We start from the raw sequence: 13770 nt of genomic DNA, 5'->3' as shown, positions 1-13770 counted from the left end.
AGTCTCACGGTCTCTCCTGCCCGGGCTGGCTTTGAACCGCGATCCTCAGATCTCAGCCTCCCGAGTAGCTAGGATTACAGGCGTGAGCCACTGATGCCCGGCTTTTTTTTTGACTCTGTAAAAATGGAACTATTTCTAGCTGTGGTAGGGCATGCGTATAATCCCAGAACCTGGGGAGGGTAAACAGGAGGAGCTTGTGTTTGAAGGCTATGGAGTGAGACTCTCATAACAAAACAAAGCTAGGGGCCAGTGGTGTATTCCTGTACTCCTAGCAACTCTGGGGGCAGGTTAGGGAAAATCATGGCTGCACACCAACTGACATCTGATGGACCCCATCTCAATTCATAAGCTGGTATGGTGGTGTACACCTGCCATTGTAGCTACCTGTGAAGCATAAACACTCCTGTGGCACAGAATAGCTTGGGCAAAAAAGAAAATACTCTGAAAATAAGAGAAAATAGGGGGGGACGATCAGGTAGGGGGGTGTGGGGGGAGCATGGGAAGGGATGGGAAAGGGAAACAAAGAGGAGGCAACAATGCTTGATAAGAAATGTACTCATTATCTTGTCCATGTAATTGTAACTCCTCTGTACGTTATCCTCAGAATTAAAAAAAGAGAGAGAGAAAATAGGCTGGAGGTTTGGCTCTATTCAGAGAAGAGTGAAGTCCAGAGTGAGGAGCTATTCATTTAAACATCCCTTATCTAGCAGCCAGTGGCTCATGCCTATAATCCTAGCTGCTCAGGAGGCTCCTGAGCTGTCCCTGAACTCTTCAGCTCAAGGCGAGCGCTCTGCCACTTAAGCCACAGTGCCACGTCTGGCCTTTTCTGTTTATGTGGTAGTGAAGAACCGAACTCAGAGCCTCATGCATGCGAGGCAAACACTCTACACTGAGCCACCTTCCCAGCCCCAGCTGGAGACTCTTATCTTCTTTAAACTAAAAAAAAAAAAAAAGCTCAAGTGGTAGTGTTAACCTCAGGCACAAATGTTCAGGGACAGTAGCCACACCCCGGTCAAGCCCCAAGTCTGGCACACGTAAAAAAAAAAAGTCTTGGCTAGTTTTCTTTTTGCTGTTTATCTTGTGTGCATTTAACCAGCAAAAAAAAAAAAAAAAAAAATAAAAAAAAATAAAAAAAATTAAAGCTGGACATGAAGCCAAGGAGCAAACAGTAGAGTGCTAACCTTGGGCAAAAAAAAAAAGCTCTAGCAACAGTGCCTAGGCCACAAGTTCAAGCCCCAGGACCAGCACATACACCAAGTACGCTGAGATGCCACTCGGTGTGCAGCTCGCCACTGCCACCCGGTGGTACTCTGTGGGAACAGCAGCATCCTGGCAGCTCTTTCAAATACTGCTTTGGCAAAGGTTTCCTGAGGGCCTGCTGTGTGCCAGGCTCTTTCACCAGTAACATGGCCACCACAGGGCATGGCACCTCTGGAACACGGGGAAGCTGATGCACTGATCGGCAAAAAGAAAAAAGAAAGAAAGAAAAAGCTAGACATGGAGCTGTGGCTCAAGTGGTAGAGCACTAGCCTTGAGCAAAAAGCTAGGTCAGTGCCCAGGATGAGTTTTAAGTCCCAGGACTGGTGCAAAAAGAAAAAAGTAAAAAAAAAAAAAACAAAAAACAAAAAACTGAACACCAACAAGCCAGGCACTGGTGGCTCACGCCTGTCATCCTAGCTACTCAGGAGGCCGAGATCTGAGGATCACGGTTGAAACACAGACCGGGCAATAAAAGCCTGTGAATCTCTTGTCTCCAATTAACTACTGAGAAAAAGCTGGAAGTAGGCCTATGGCTTAAGTGGTAGAGTGCTAGCCTTGGGCATAAAGAGCTCAGGGGCAGTGGGCAGGCCGGAGTTCAAACTCAGGGACTAGCAACACAAACAAACAAAAAATCAACAAAGTGGCTCAGCTGACTACAGACATTGGCACAAATTATGAAGAACTGGGGCAGGCCAGCCCAGGGGCAGAATCCATGTATACATAGAATGCATGAGGTCCTGGGTTCATCCTCCAGCAAAGGAACGCAAAAGAAAGGGAAAGGAAATGAGAAAATGAAGAGGGAAAATTAAAAAAAAAAAAAAAGAGAAAGAAAGAGAGAGAGAGAGAGAGAGAGAGAGAGAGAAGAAAAAGCTGGGAATAGCAGTCCCCTTCTGTAATCTCAGCTATGAGAAGAATAGATAAGAGGGTCTTGATCCAGGCTGGCTAGGGTAAAAACCAGAGATCCTAGATCCTAGGTGAAGATCACTATTGCCAAAAAGGGCCCTAGGCATGGCTCAGCCGTAGAGCGGCCTGATTTAAGCAAGGCCCAGGCCCTGAAAGTGACTCAGTGGTAGAGTGCTGGCCTAGCATACATGAAGCCCTGGGTTCGATTCCTCAGTACCACATACACAGAAAAAGCTGGAAGTGGTGCTGTGGCTCATGTGGCAGAGCGCTAGCCTTGAGCAAAAGCAGCTCAGGGACAGTGCCCAGGGCCAGAGTTCAAGCACCAGAACTGGCAAAGAGAGAGAGCAAAAGAAAAAAGTTTATACGGCTCAGTTGAGCGTGAGTGGGCTGGAAAGAAAGGGGTGTCAGGTATAAAAACTGCGGCTCTAGCCTGGTGAGTAGCCCAAGCGGGACTCCGGAGGGAGCTGCCCTGATGCGGGGCTTACAGACGCCCCCTGGCGGCTGCCTGGGTGTCCTGCAAGAGGTGGCAACAGGTTTTAGGGTGCAATGGGGACCTAGGCCTTGGCAAGGAAGAGTATGGAATAGAGGGGAGATCCCAGATCCCCCTTTTTCGGGGAGGGGGGGCATGGGGCGGGGACAGGGAGCCAGGGACCTCCTTTGATGCAGTGGCATCGGAAGAAAACTGTTCCAGGTGGCGGAACAGCATGTGTCAGGGCCAGGAAACGAGGAAGCAGCAGCAAGCCCACTGGGTTCCACGCCTGCCCCCCGCCCTGTCCCCCTGGCAAAGGAAGGGCTGGGCCCCCACGAGCATCTGACATCCTTTATTAGACCATTTCATAGAAGAACGGACAGCAGAGGGACCGGGAAATGAAGACCCACAGTGATGGCCCCTTGGCTGGCACGCACGCCCCACCCAGAGGATGGGCCCGGCCACCTCTGCCCCCTCCCTGGACCCCCAGGCCTTTGGCATAATGCTGATGGGGGCTGCAGTGAGGCCCCTGTACTCAAAGCAGACACTCGGGGGGTGGGGGGGGAGGAGAGGAAGAAGGGGCGCCCTGGGAGAGGGGGCTGGGAGAGCAGCAAGTGGAGGAAGCTGGGAGCTGGGGAGACGTGTCTATTTTCATTTTTCTGAAAAGGGGTGCAAGAGGTCCACGGGCAGGTGGCCGCTGGTGGCAGTGGCTGGAGGGGGTGGGGGTGGGGGGTTCAGGCGCTGACATCTTTCTCATCGCCCGGCTGGGGGACGGTTTCCAGCACTGGGTCCCCGGGGCCCGCCTCCTCCCCCTCCTTGGCCTCACTGGACTTGGAGTTGGGGACCCAGAGGCCAGAGTCGATGCAGCGCTGCATGTGGTACTTTGCTTCCTGCGGGGGGAAGGAGCAGGGGGTGAGGCTGGCCGGCCACACCTTGTGGCCCTGAACCTGCACCCTACGGGGCCTTGAAGGAAGGAATTTGTCTTTGGGGCTAGGTACTGAACCCAGAATGCATCAGGCAGGCATTAGTATCCCTGGCCGGGCGCCGGTGACTCACGCCTGTAATCCTGGCTACTCAGGAGGCTGAGATCTGAGGGTCAAGGTTCAAAGCCAGCCCAAGCAGGAGTCTGTGAGACTCTCACCTCCAGTGAACGGCAAAATACTAGTAAGTGGAGCTGTGGCTCAAGTGGCAGAATCCCCAGACTTGAAAATGCTAAGGGACAGCGCCTAGGCCAAGTTCAAGCCCCAGGACCGGCACACAGGCCGCGTGCCGGGCACACAGTAGGCGCCCAACACAGGCCGCGTGCCGGGCACACAGTAGGCGCCCAACACAGGCCGGTGCAGCCTTGTCCTTCTACACCTCCCCTGTGCAGAGGCCGGGAGCCTGGGCTACTCACGCTGGGGTCCATCTTGCTGATGGCGTCTTGGAGCATTTGTACGTCCTTCACGTCAAAGCACTTCTGCAGCTCCTGCGAGGGCATGGGTCAAAGGTCAGGGGTCAGAGCCTCGAGACTCATGGCGCCCCTCACTGCCCTGCCCGCCGGCGGCGGCCTGGGACACGCACCTCTGGGAGGGACTCGTAGACTTCCACAGGGTCCAGGCCACCGGGGCCCAGGCGCTTCTTGCGCTCCTCCGCCTCGTACTCCTTCATGGCCTTCTCGATGCGCAGTTTGGCGCGGCCACGCACGCGCTCTTTGAAGGCGGACAGCTCATCATTGAAGCCCTCCATATACTGGTGGTCTGCTGTCTGTGGAGGGTGGGGTGCTCACTGAGGGACCAGGGACCATCCCAGAGAGCCCTGGGGCTCAGCTCCCCAGGTCTGGCTCTAATTATACAATCAATGCCCCAAGGCCTGCCCTCTCCTCTGCCCTCTCCTGGCTCATGACCTGTGCCCGGCTGAACCCCAGCTTCAACCCCACTCCAGTGCCATGACACCTTCTTCTTCTTTCTTTTTTTGGTTGGTTCCGAGGCTTCAACGCTGGGCCTGGGCGCTGTCCCTCAGCTCTTCAACTCAAGGCTAGCCCTCTACCGCTTCAGCCACAGCGCCACTTCTGGCTTTTACCGGTTATGTGGTGCTGAGGAATCGAACCCAGGGCCTCTCGCATGCTAGGCAAGCACTTTACCACTGAGCCACCTTTCCCAGCCCCCTCCCTCCTCTTTGATCCACCCTGGGGATTTCACCCAGCTTTGATCACTCCTCCGTGCCAGGCTTCTCTGCCTCCGTTTCCCCAATCTCAGTAAGGCAGCTTCTTTTCCAAGTGCCCGGGCCAAAAAATACGGGCATGGGCACTTACACCCCCACTTACGCCACTGGCACCTCCTTTTGCTCTAGGTTCAAACGCTGGCAGCCAGTCCATCACTGCTCACCTGTCCACGGGCTTGAAGCTCTCTACCTAGCCCCCTCCCCCCCCCCCCCCCAGCACAGAGGCCGAGTCCCGAAGCAAACCCTGATTTCTGGAGTAGGAGATGCACCCTACCTTAATCTTCGTGAAGAACTGCCGGAAGCAGGCCCGCGGGTCCACCTTCAGGCTCTTGGCTAGCTCCAGGATGAACTGCATGACGATGGTTTGGTGGGCCACCTGCTCCATGAGCGCACATTTCTGCCAGAGGACAAGAGGCACGAGGTCTCCAAGGGGGCTCACCACCGGGCCATCTCCCAGTGGGGGTCCCCGTGCGGGGCTCGGCTCACCTCCTCCACCTCCAGGTCGATGCACCAGATAACCAGGTAGTTGGCTGTCTCTTCGCACACCAGATGCACGTTGTCTGACAGGTATTTCTGGCTGTCGTCCCAGCGGCGGAGCATGCCTAGGGAAGGCCACGGGGAAAGGTCTAGAAGGGCCTTGGAGGGCAAGGGCCGGCCCTCCCTGGCCTCACCTTCCATTCGTGGGGAGGGGGGCACTCCTCCTCCCCGACCCACTCACCAAAGTGCTTGATCTGCTTCTCGTACTTCTCCACGAAGGTCTTGTGTTTCTGCTCTCTCACCTCCTCCGAGTCCTCCTCCGCCTTCTCAGGCTTGGTATTCACCATGCTCTGTGACAGGGCGAGAGGGGAAGTGGGCTGGGGTCCGGCTGCGGGGCGCGGGGGCCGCGGCCGCAGCGCCCATCCCGTCCACGGCGGAGCTGGTGGCGACGCCATGTGCATCAAGGTGGCGGGAGCGTGGGCGCGGGCCTTGGGGCAGATCAGAGGGGGACCGGTGGGGTGCTTCATTAACCGCCACCCCAGCTCAGAGGGCCCGGGGCTCCCCACCCGGACCCGCTCGATTCCTTTCTCAGCAGAGCCGGGGGCGGGGCGGGGGGGCGGACGACATCCAACCCCAGGGCTTGCCGGTGTGAGGCACGGCTAAGTCCCGCCCCCAGCCGGCTCTGATTGGACCCAGGCCGTTCCCACGCCCCGCCCCGCCCCGGAGGCGGGGCTTCCCGCGCATGCGTGGCTCCGGCCGGCCCGCGGCCCGCGCCCACCTTGCTGAAGCCGTCCTTGCTGAGCGTGTCCACGTTCCAGGGCATGCTCTTCTCCTTCTTGCGCATCTCCTCCAGCTTCTGCTCCCAGCTCCGCTCCTCCTTGCGCAGCTGCTGTGCCTCGGCCTGCAGCCGCTCCAGCTCGGCCTGGCCGCCCTCGGCCACCTCCAGCTCCTTCAGCTTCCGCTGGCACTCGGCCACCTTCCGCTTGCACTCGCGGCAGCCGCGGTCCAGCTCCTCCTTCTCCTTCTGGAACTGCTCCATGCGCTCCACCCGGGCCTGCGGGCACGACAGGACCACCACTCGGGACTCCCCTCGGGGCGCTTTTCGGCCCCTTGGCGGCCACCAAGGCCTCGCTGCAGACGGGCACACTCCCTACACCTCCCGACTGCCGCCAGCGGCCTCTTCGTCGCTTGTTCCCTTAACTGCTTCCTTTGGCAGCCCCAGGGCCTTTGCACTAGCTGCTCCCAGGCCAGCAAAGGCCCCTCCACACGCCACCTCCTGGCTGCCCCTCCTCCCTCTGCCTGCTCCGAGCCCCTGGGATCTCATTTCCACCTGCTTCTTCACTTCTGTGCACCTCCAGCCTGGCCAAGGACCACTGCAGAGGCCACTCAGCCCCCCCACCTGCCTGCTGTCCGCCCCGCAAGCTGCTGCCCAGCCCCTCCGCCACCAGCTGCCCAAACCCCAAGCCGGCGGCGGCGGCCCCATCTCCGTCCCAACCAGCCCTCTCCTCTCCTCACCCCTGCGTGGCCCCACCCAGGGCTGCGGAGTGATGGCTGAGGGGTACCCCGGCTTTCTTTTCTTTTTGTTTGGGGGGGTCTGGTCTTGGGCCTGAACTCAGGGCCTGGGCGCTGTCCCTCAGCTCTTCAGCTCAAGGCTAGCGCTCTACCACTTGAGCCACAGCAGCACTTCCGGCTTTTTTCTTTTTGCTTATGTGGTGCTGAGGGATCGAACTCAGGGCCTCAGGCATGCAAGGCAAGCGCGCTACCACTGAGCCACCTTCCCAGCCCTACCCTGGCTTTCAAACCCCTTTCTGCTCCAATCTGGGCGTGGAAAGCCACTTGAGGGGTCCTTGAAACCCGAACATGGGACTGTAGCCCTCCCTGACACACCCATCTTGGAGGCCTGCACTGCCATGGAGCTCTGCATGGCTGGCAGAGGTCCCCGGGTTTGGCCCCCCTCTTCCTCTCAGCCCTGTCACATAGGGCTCCCTAACCCTGGAGTCTTCTGCCCTTATCTGCTTACACCCTCATTCTGTACCCACGTACCTCTACCCAAGGCAATCATGTACCCCAAAAGCCCAGATGAAGCCATCTCCGAGCTTCTAGAAACCTTGTTTTCCTCACCTGTCTACACAGCACCTCAGGTGCAGGCACAGGCGGCTGCGCAGGCGCCCTACCTTACAACGGCGTCACGTGACAGCCGCACACCAGGAAGGAGACACGGTGCTGAGAGACTCACATCCTGAGCCTGCCAGCTTAGCTCGCACAGTAAGGCTAAAAAACCACTTAGTGCCAAGTTATTTTATAACACTAAGTTGTTTTATAACAAAGTGTTATTCATTTCATTCAGACAGGATCTCCCTAAGTCGCCCGGGCTGCCTGGAAACCCTGGGGTCAAAGTGTCCTCGGCATCGGCCTGCCAAGTAGCTGCAGGGCCGCTCAGAGAGCACCACCCTACCCGTGATTTCATGACTGCTGTAAAACACAGAGTATAGGGGAAGGGAAGGTGGCTCAGTGGTAGAGCGCTTGCCTTGCATGCCTGAGGCCCTGGGTTCGATTCCTCAGCACCACATAAGCAAAAAGAACAAAGCCGGAAGTGGCGCTGTGGCTCAAGTGGTAGAGCGCTAGCCTTGAGCTGAAGAGCTGAGGGACAGCGCCCAGGCCCAGAGTTCAAGCCCACAACTGACGCCTCCCCCCAAAAATAAAGTAGATAGATAGATAGATAGATAGAGATAGATAGATAGATATACAAGGACTGCTGTTGTAAAAGCAAGAAAATCTGAAATCAGCCAGGGGTGGTGACTCACATCCACTGTCCCAGCTACTACTCAGGAGGAAGAGACATGGAGATAGCAGCTAACCTTATCTCAAACATAAGCTGGGCATGGTAGCACACAGCAGAGGTCCCAGCTAATTGGGAGGCAAAGGTAGGAAGGTCACAGTCCAAATTCAGCCCAGGCAAAACCCAGACCCTATCTGAAAATGAATGAAAGCAATTAGGGCTTGGACGCATGGCTCAAGAGGTCGAAGCTATGAGTTCAATTCCAATTAAAAAAAAAAAAAATCTCCTAGCAGCCACGTGCTAGTGGCTCAAGATGATAATCCTAGCTACTCAGGAAGCTGAGATCTGAGGATAGAGGTTCGAAGTCAGCCCAATTAACCACCAGAAAACTGAAGTGGCAGTGACTCAAAGTAGTAGAGCACAAGCCTTGAGCAAAAAGAGTTCAGGGATAGTAACCAGGCTCCAAGTTCAAGACCCATGAATGACCAACAACAAAAAAAATCTCTGAGTCAGTGGCTCATGCCTGTCATCCTAGCTACTCAGGAGGCTGAGATCTGAAGATCATGGTTCGAAGCCAGTTGGGACAGAGAAATCCCTGTGAGACTCTAATCTCCAATTAACCATTCCAAAACCGGAAGTGGTGCTATGGCTCAAGTGATAGAGTGCTAGCCTTGAGAAAAAGAGCTCAGAGACAGCGCCCACACCCTGAGTTCAAGCCTCACAATGAAGGTGGGGGGGGGGGGGGGAATCTCCAAGGAACTACCAATTATCGTAAGGCACGGACTATCTACAGTAGAAGCAAAGGAAATATTGCAATGAAACCTTCCAGGCAGGGCTGCCCCACTAGAGCTGGGCACTGGCATTACCATCTGCTCAAGGGGACACTCTCTCTCTCTCTGGGGACCAGTCTGAGGACAGCTCGGCTCCCACCAGTGCTCAGCTGTTTCTGCTCTGACCAGGGTGTGTCCCAGCTCTGACCAGGGTGTGTCCCAGCTCTTCGGGCCTTGCTTTGCCTCTCTGTGAAATGGGCTCCTGGAGGTGCTGGAAGAGACCCAACAGTGCACATTGTTCTGTGTCACTCAGTGTCCCCTGGTGATCCCTGAGGTCCTTGTCACTGCTGCTAAACATACGGTGCTGAGCCCAAGGGAAGAGCAATTACCCCCCTCCCCTCTGGAAGTTGGGCAAAGCCCCCACCATGGGCCTATGTCACTCTGGAACCTTCCTGATGCTCTCCATGGGGGCCTTGGTCAGGCTTTGGGCTGGTTCTAGAACGCTGAGGTAAGCTATCACCCTGCTGGGCTCTTCCTGGTCGGCCACCATTCTCCCCAGTGTCCTCTGAATGACTGCCAGGGACTCCAAAGCCAGCAAACAACAAACCAGGCCACATGGAGCTGGTGGTGGCAGCAGTCTTCCTGGTCCAGGTTTTACCTTCCACAGGGGGGGATGGGTGTGGGCTGTGGCACACAGGGCAGGGCAGAAGCTGTAGAAGGAAAAGGGTTCTAGACATGTCATGATCCTGCCTTCCAGATGAAGAAACTGAAGCTCATGGAATCTCAGTGATACACAGCTCGTGGAAAGAGACATAAGAAACCACTGATGAGCCGGGCGCCGGTGGCTCACGTCTGTCATCCTAGCTACTCAGAAGGCTGAGATCTGAAGATCCTGGTTCAAAACCAGCACGGGCAGGAAAGTCCATGAGACTCTTATCTCCAATAAACCACTCAGAAAACCAGAAGTTGAGCTGTGGTTCAAGTGGTAGAGCACTAACCTTGAGCTGAGGGATAGTGTCTAGGCCCAGAGTTCAAGCCCCACGATGGGAATGTAACTTAGTGGTAGAGTGCTTGCCTAGCAGGCGTGAAGCCCTGGGTTCAATTCCTCAGTATCACATACCCAGAAAAAGCCAGAAGTAGTGCTGTGGTTCAAGTAGTAGAATGCTAGCCTTGAGCAAAAGAAGTTCAGACAGTGTCCAGGCCCTGAGTTCAAGCACCAGGACTGGCAAAAAAAAAAAAAGAGGATCTCAAGCCCGGCACTGGTGGCGGTAATGCTAACTACTCAAGAGACTGAAATCTGAGGATTGCAGTTCCAAGCCAGCCTGGCCAGGTAAGTCAGTGAGACTTACCTCCAATGAACCAGCCCTGAGAGTGGAGCTATGGCTCAAAGTGGTAGAGCACTAGCCTTGAGCACAAAAGCTCAGGGACAATCCCAAGCCCAATGACCGACAGGAAAATAAAATTAAAAGAAAAAGGGAAAAAAAAATATTTTAGAGAAGCCAGGCATGGTGGTGCGTACCTAATTCTCTGGAGGCTGAGACAAGAGAATCTTGAGTTCAAGGCCAGCTTGGGCTTCCTGGAGACCCTGACTCTCACACTGGCTCTGAGAGGTTGTGACTCACTTTCCATCCTGAGACAAGAAGGGGCAGGGCTGGATTTAGAACCCAGACCTCAAAGGAAAGGCTGGTGGTGCTGAGGCCACCCGCATCCCTATGGGGGCCACAGCACCAGGACCGGAAGCTGTAGCTCCCAGCAGGCAAGAGGAGGCCACCCCCCCCCCCCCAGCAAGACTAAATTATTATCACGGTGTAGTAAGATTAACCTCTTTATGTGACACAAATAGACATTCCTAAGAATAGGCTGCTGAGATCTTAAGTATTCCACGAAGAAATGTTACACTCGGCATGACACAGAAGTACTTGAACTTTCTTCCCACACTCCAGTGGTTTGCCCAGGAGATTTTAGCTTCCTGGGGAGGGGAGGGGAAGACCAAGGCATACTCAGAAAAGGAGGGGGAGGGGGATGAACAGCTTTCCAAGAAATTCCTAGCAGGGCACTGGTGGCTCAAGCCTATAATCCTAGCTACTCAGGAGGCTGAGACCTGAGGATTGTGGTTCAAAGCCAGCCTGGGCAGGAAGGTCTGTGAGACTCTTATCTCCAACCAACTACCAGAAAACCAGAAGTGGAGGTATGGTAGAGCACTAGCCTTGAGCAAAAAGAACTCAGGGACAGTGCCCAGGCCCTGAGTTAAAGCCCCGGGACTGATCAAAAAAGAAAAGAAATTCCTAACTGGAAACTTTGGAGGTGTATACATCTTCCGTTTGATGATCATGGGCACAAGCACTTGATTAGGAGGAACAGGAAGCTACAGCACTGGGTCTTCGAGCTATCCCACTAGTCCCTTAGAAAGGCTGGACATAAAGGGGCTGGGAAGGTGGCTCAGTGGTAGAGCGCTTGCCTTGCATGCATGAGGCCCTGGGTTCAATTCCTCAGCACCACATAAGCAAAAAGAAAAAAGCCGGAAGTGGTGCTGTGGCTCAAGTGGTAGAGCGCTAGCCTTGAGCTGAAGAGCTGAGGGACAGCACCCAGACCCAGAGTTCAGGCCCCACGACCGGGCCCCCCCCCAAAAAAAGAAAGGCTGGACATAAAGAAGGGTAATAGAGGGCTGGGAAGGTGGCTCAGTGGTAGAGTGCTTGCCTTGCATGCACGAGGCCCTGGGTTCTATTCTACAGCACCACCACATAAGCAGAAAAAGCCGGAAGTGGTGCTGTGGCTCAAATGGTAGAGCGTTAGCCTTGAGCTGAAGAGCTGAGGGACAGCGCCCAGGCCAGAGTTCAGGCCCCTGACCGACCAAAAAAATAAATAAATAAATAGAAAAGGGTAATAAATACGGACCATCCAGACAAGGGGAATCTGTCCTGTGTACATCGCCTTTTCTTTCTTTTGAAAAAAGATGGAAAGGATACTGATTTTGGAAGAAAATCCCTGAATTAAGGCTAGACATTCTGAATGCCCGGGACTAGCACATCAAGTTGGGAATGGGAAGAAAGCAGGGTGGACTTTGGGGGTCCCTGGCTTGAATCAGGTGCTGCTGAAAAGGAAGCCAGTCTGGGGGGGGGGGGCAGCGATGGGGAACTACAAAACTAGGCAGGAGAAAAGGCGCTGGCTGGGGCGGAAGCTAGGTAGGCGGGGTTTCCTGGAATAATGGGAAATGGGGTCCACAAGAGATGAGGCCAGAAGAGAGGCTGCCAGTCCACACTACCTCAGGGTGGAACTGGTCGTTGACTTTGGAGAACAGGCTTTCCCTACCTCATGTTCTAAAAAAGGTCTAAAGGGGGTCCTGGGTGTTGGGGGGAGGGTCGGTATCCCAGAGCAGAGAAATCTTGAGATTAGAACAAAGTTCCTTGTTTCGTTCGGACGAGGAATGAGATCTCTACCTGAGAATCCTTGATCAAAACCCCGGGAAAAACATTCTAGTAACTGAGGCACGAGACTCTGGGGGGGGGGGGGGAATCCCCCAAATCAAAAGTGGATATATGAGCAAGATCAGGGATCGTTCTGCGACAAGAATTCTCAAGTTCAGACTGCTGAAGAACACATCCTGGGTGTTCCGTGCAAGTTCCCGGGGAGGCAGGGTGTCCCCCCGCCCCCCGCTTCAAGGCTCGGCTTGAGAGTCTAGGCCAGAATAAAAAGCGCCCAAGTCCCACGCAGCAAGCAGAGAGGGGACCCCCGAAATGGCGAACGAAGAAGAGTCTCAGGGTCCGGGGCGGAGGGGGGGGAAGGGGGGGGTCCCCTGAGGTGAATCTCGGGGCATGCAAATCCAGACTGTGGCACGGAACTCCTCAACGTCAGCAGCGGGGTCCCCCGGGCAGGGTGAGGGGGGTCAGCACTGGGGAGCGGGGCGCGGGGGGCGGGGGAAGGGGACGGGCGGCGCGCACGCTCTACCTGATGCCGCCAGCGGAAGAGGCTGGCCGTGTCGATGTTGGGGTGCGTCTCGTCCTCATCGTCAGACACTTCGATGTGGTCCCACACGCTGTAGTCCACCATCTTCCCTCAGCGGCCCAGGCCCGCTCGGGTTCCGGTGTCGGCGGTGGTGGTGGGGGTGGTAGCAGAGCTGGCGGCGGCGGTGGCGGCGGCAGCGGCGGCGGCAGCAGCAGTACTGCTGGAGCCTCAGGCCGCGAAGCCCCGCCCTTCCGCTTCCGGGCGGACTCCGTACGCCCGGCCCATCCCTCCCACGTCACGTCCTTGGTAACGGTGCCGGCGGCCCTAGCGACCCGGCCCGCCTTAAAGGGCGTGACGCACGTGGTCCGGAGCCGCAGGAATTCCCGCCATAACTCCGCCTCCTTGCGCCGGGGAGGCTCCGTGAAGCGCCTCAGGGGGGCGTACGGACCGTCGCCCCAACCTCGAGCGCTCTTCATCTTCCGCCGCTACCCGGGGAGGGTGGGAGGGACCCTGGCCGCGGCCACCGGGTGGGGTGTCAGTGGACGAGACGGAGAGGATTGTCCCCCTTAGCTGACGTCTCCGCGACGTCAGCCCCGGCCTACCGCAGGGGGCGTGGCCTCGGCTGGAGGACACGCCCCCTTCCCTGGGCTCGGCGGCCCCGAGCCCTCGGTGGCGGAGGGGTCCGCGCTCTGACGGGACTGGCCCGGGCCGGCCCTGGGGGGGGTCCACCTAGCACAGGACACATCGCCCGGGCGCTAGGAAGACGATGGCCGCTCGGCCTGGGGAAACGAGTGATCCCCCCGCGCCCCCGCCGCCCAGCCTCGGCCCCCGGCTCCCGCCGACTCGTGGGCGAGCATCTGTGCTCACTCACCTGCCTTGGAATCACCCAGAAAACCCCCGCCACCCCCCCTTAACAAGTGTCAGGCCAGCGCCGGGCTCCCCGCCTGGCCGCGGGGTGTCGCTCATGC

General features: G+C 56.5%; 1 protein-coding gene across 1 annotated transcript; it reads right to left on the bottom strand.

The window, feature by feature from the left end:
* Positions 1-2968: 2968 nt before the first annotated feature.
* Positions 2969-13050, bottom strand: Cdc37 (cell division cycle 37, HSP90 cochaperone). Its single transcript, XM_070002292.1, has 8 exons — positions 12806-13050; positions 6090-6365; positions 5553-5661; positions 5321-5436; positions 5109-5231; positions 4196-4378; positions 4029-4100; positions 2969-3522 (listed from the first exon to the last, which is right to left on the bottom strand). Exons 1-8 carry the CDS (start codon positions 12905-12907, stop codon positions 3367-3369), a joined length of 1137 nt encoding a protein of 378 aa, XP_069858393.1. The 5' UTR covers positions 12908-13050; the 3' UTR covers positions 2969-3366.
* Positions 13051-13770: the final 720 nt, after the last annotated feature.

Source organism: Dipodomys merriami, unplaced genomic scaffold, assembly GCF_024711535.1.
Source record: "Dipodomys merriami isolate MVZ:Mamm:240054 unplaced genomic scaffold, mDipMer1.0.p SCAF_6, whole genome shotgun sequence".
In the NCBI taxonomy this organism is placed as follows: domain Eukaryota; kingdom Metazoa; phylum Chordata; class Mammalia; order Rodentia; family Heteromyidae; genus Dipodomys; species Dipodomys merriami.
Note: the sequence above shows the minus strand (reverse complement) of the source record. Positions and strands in the feature narration are given on the sequence as shown.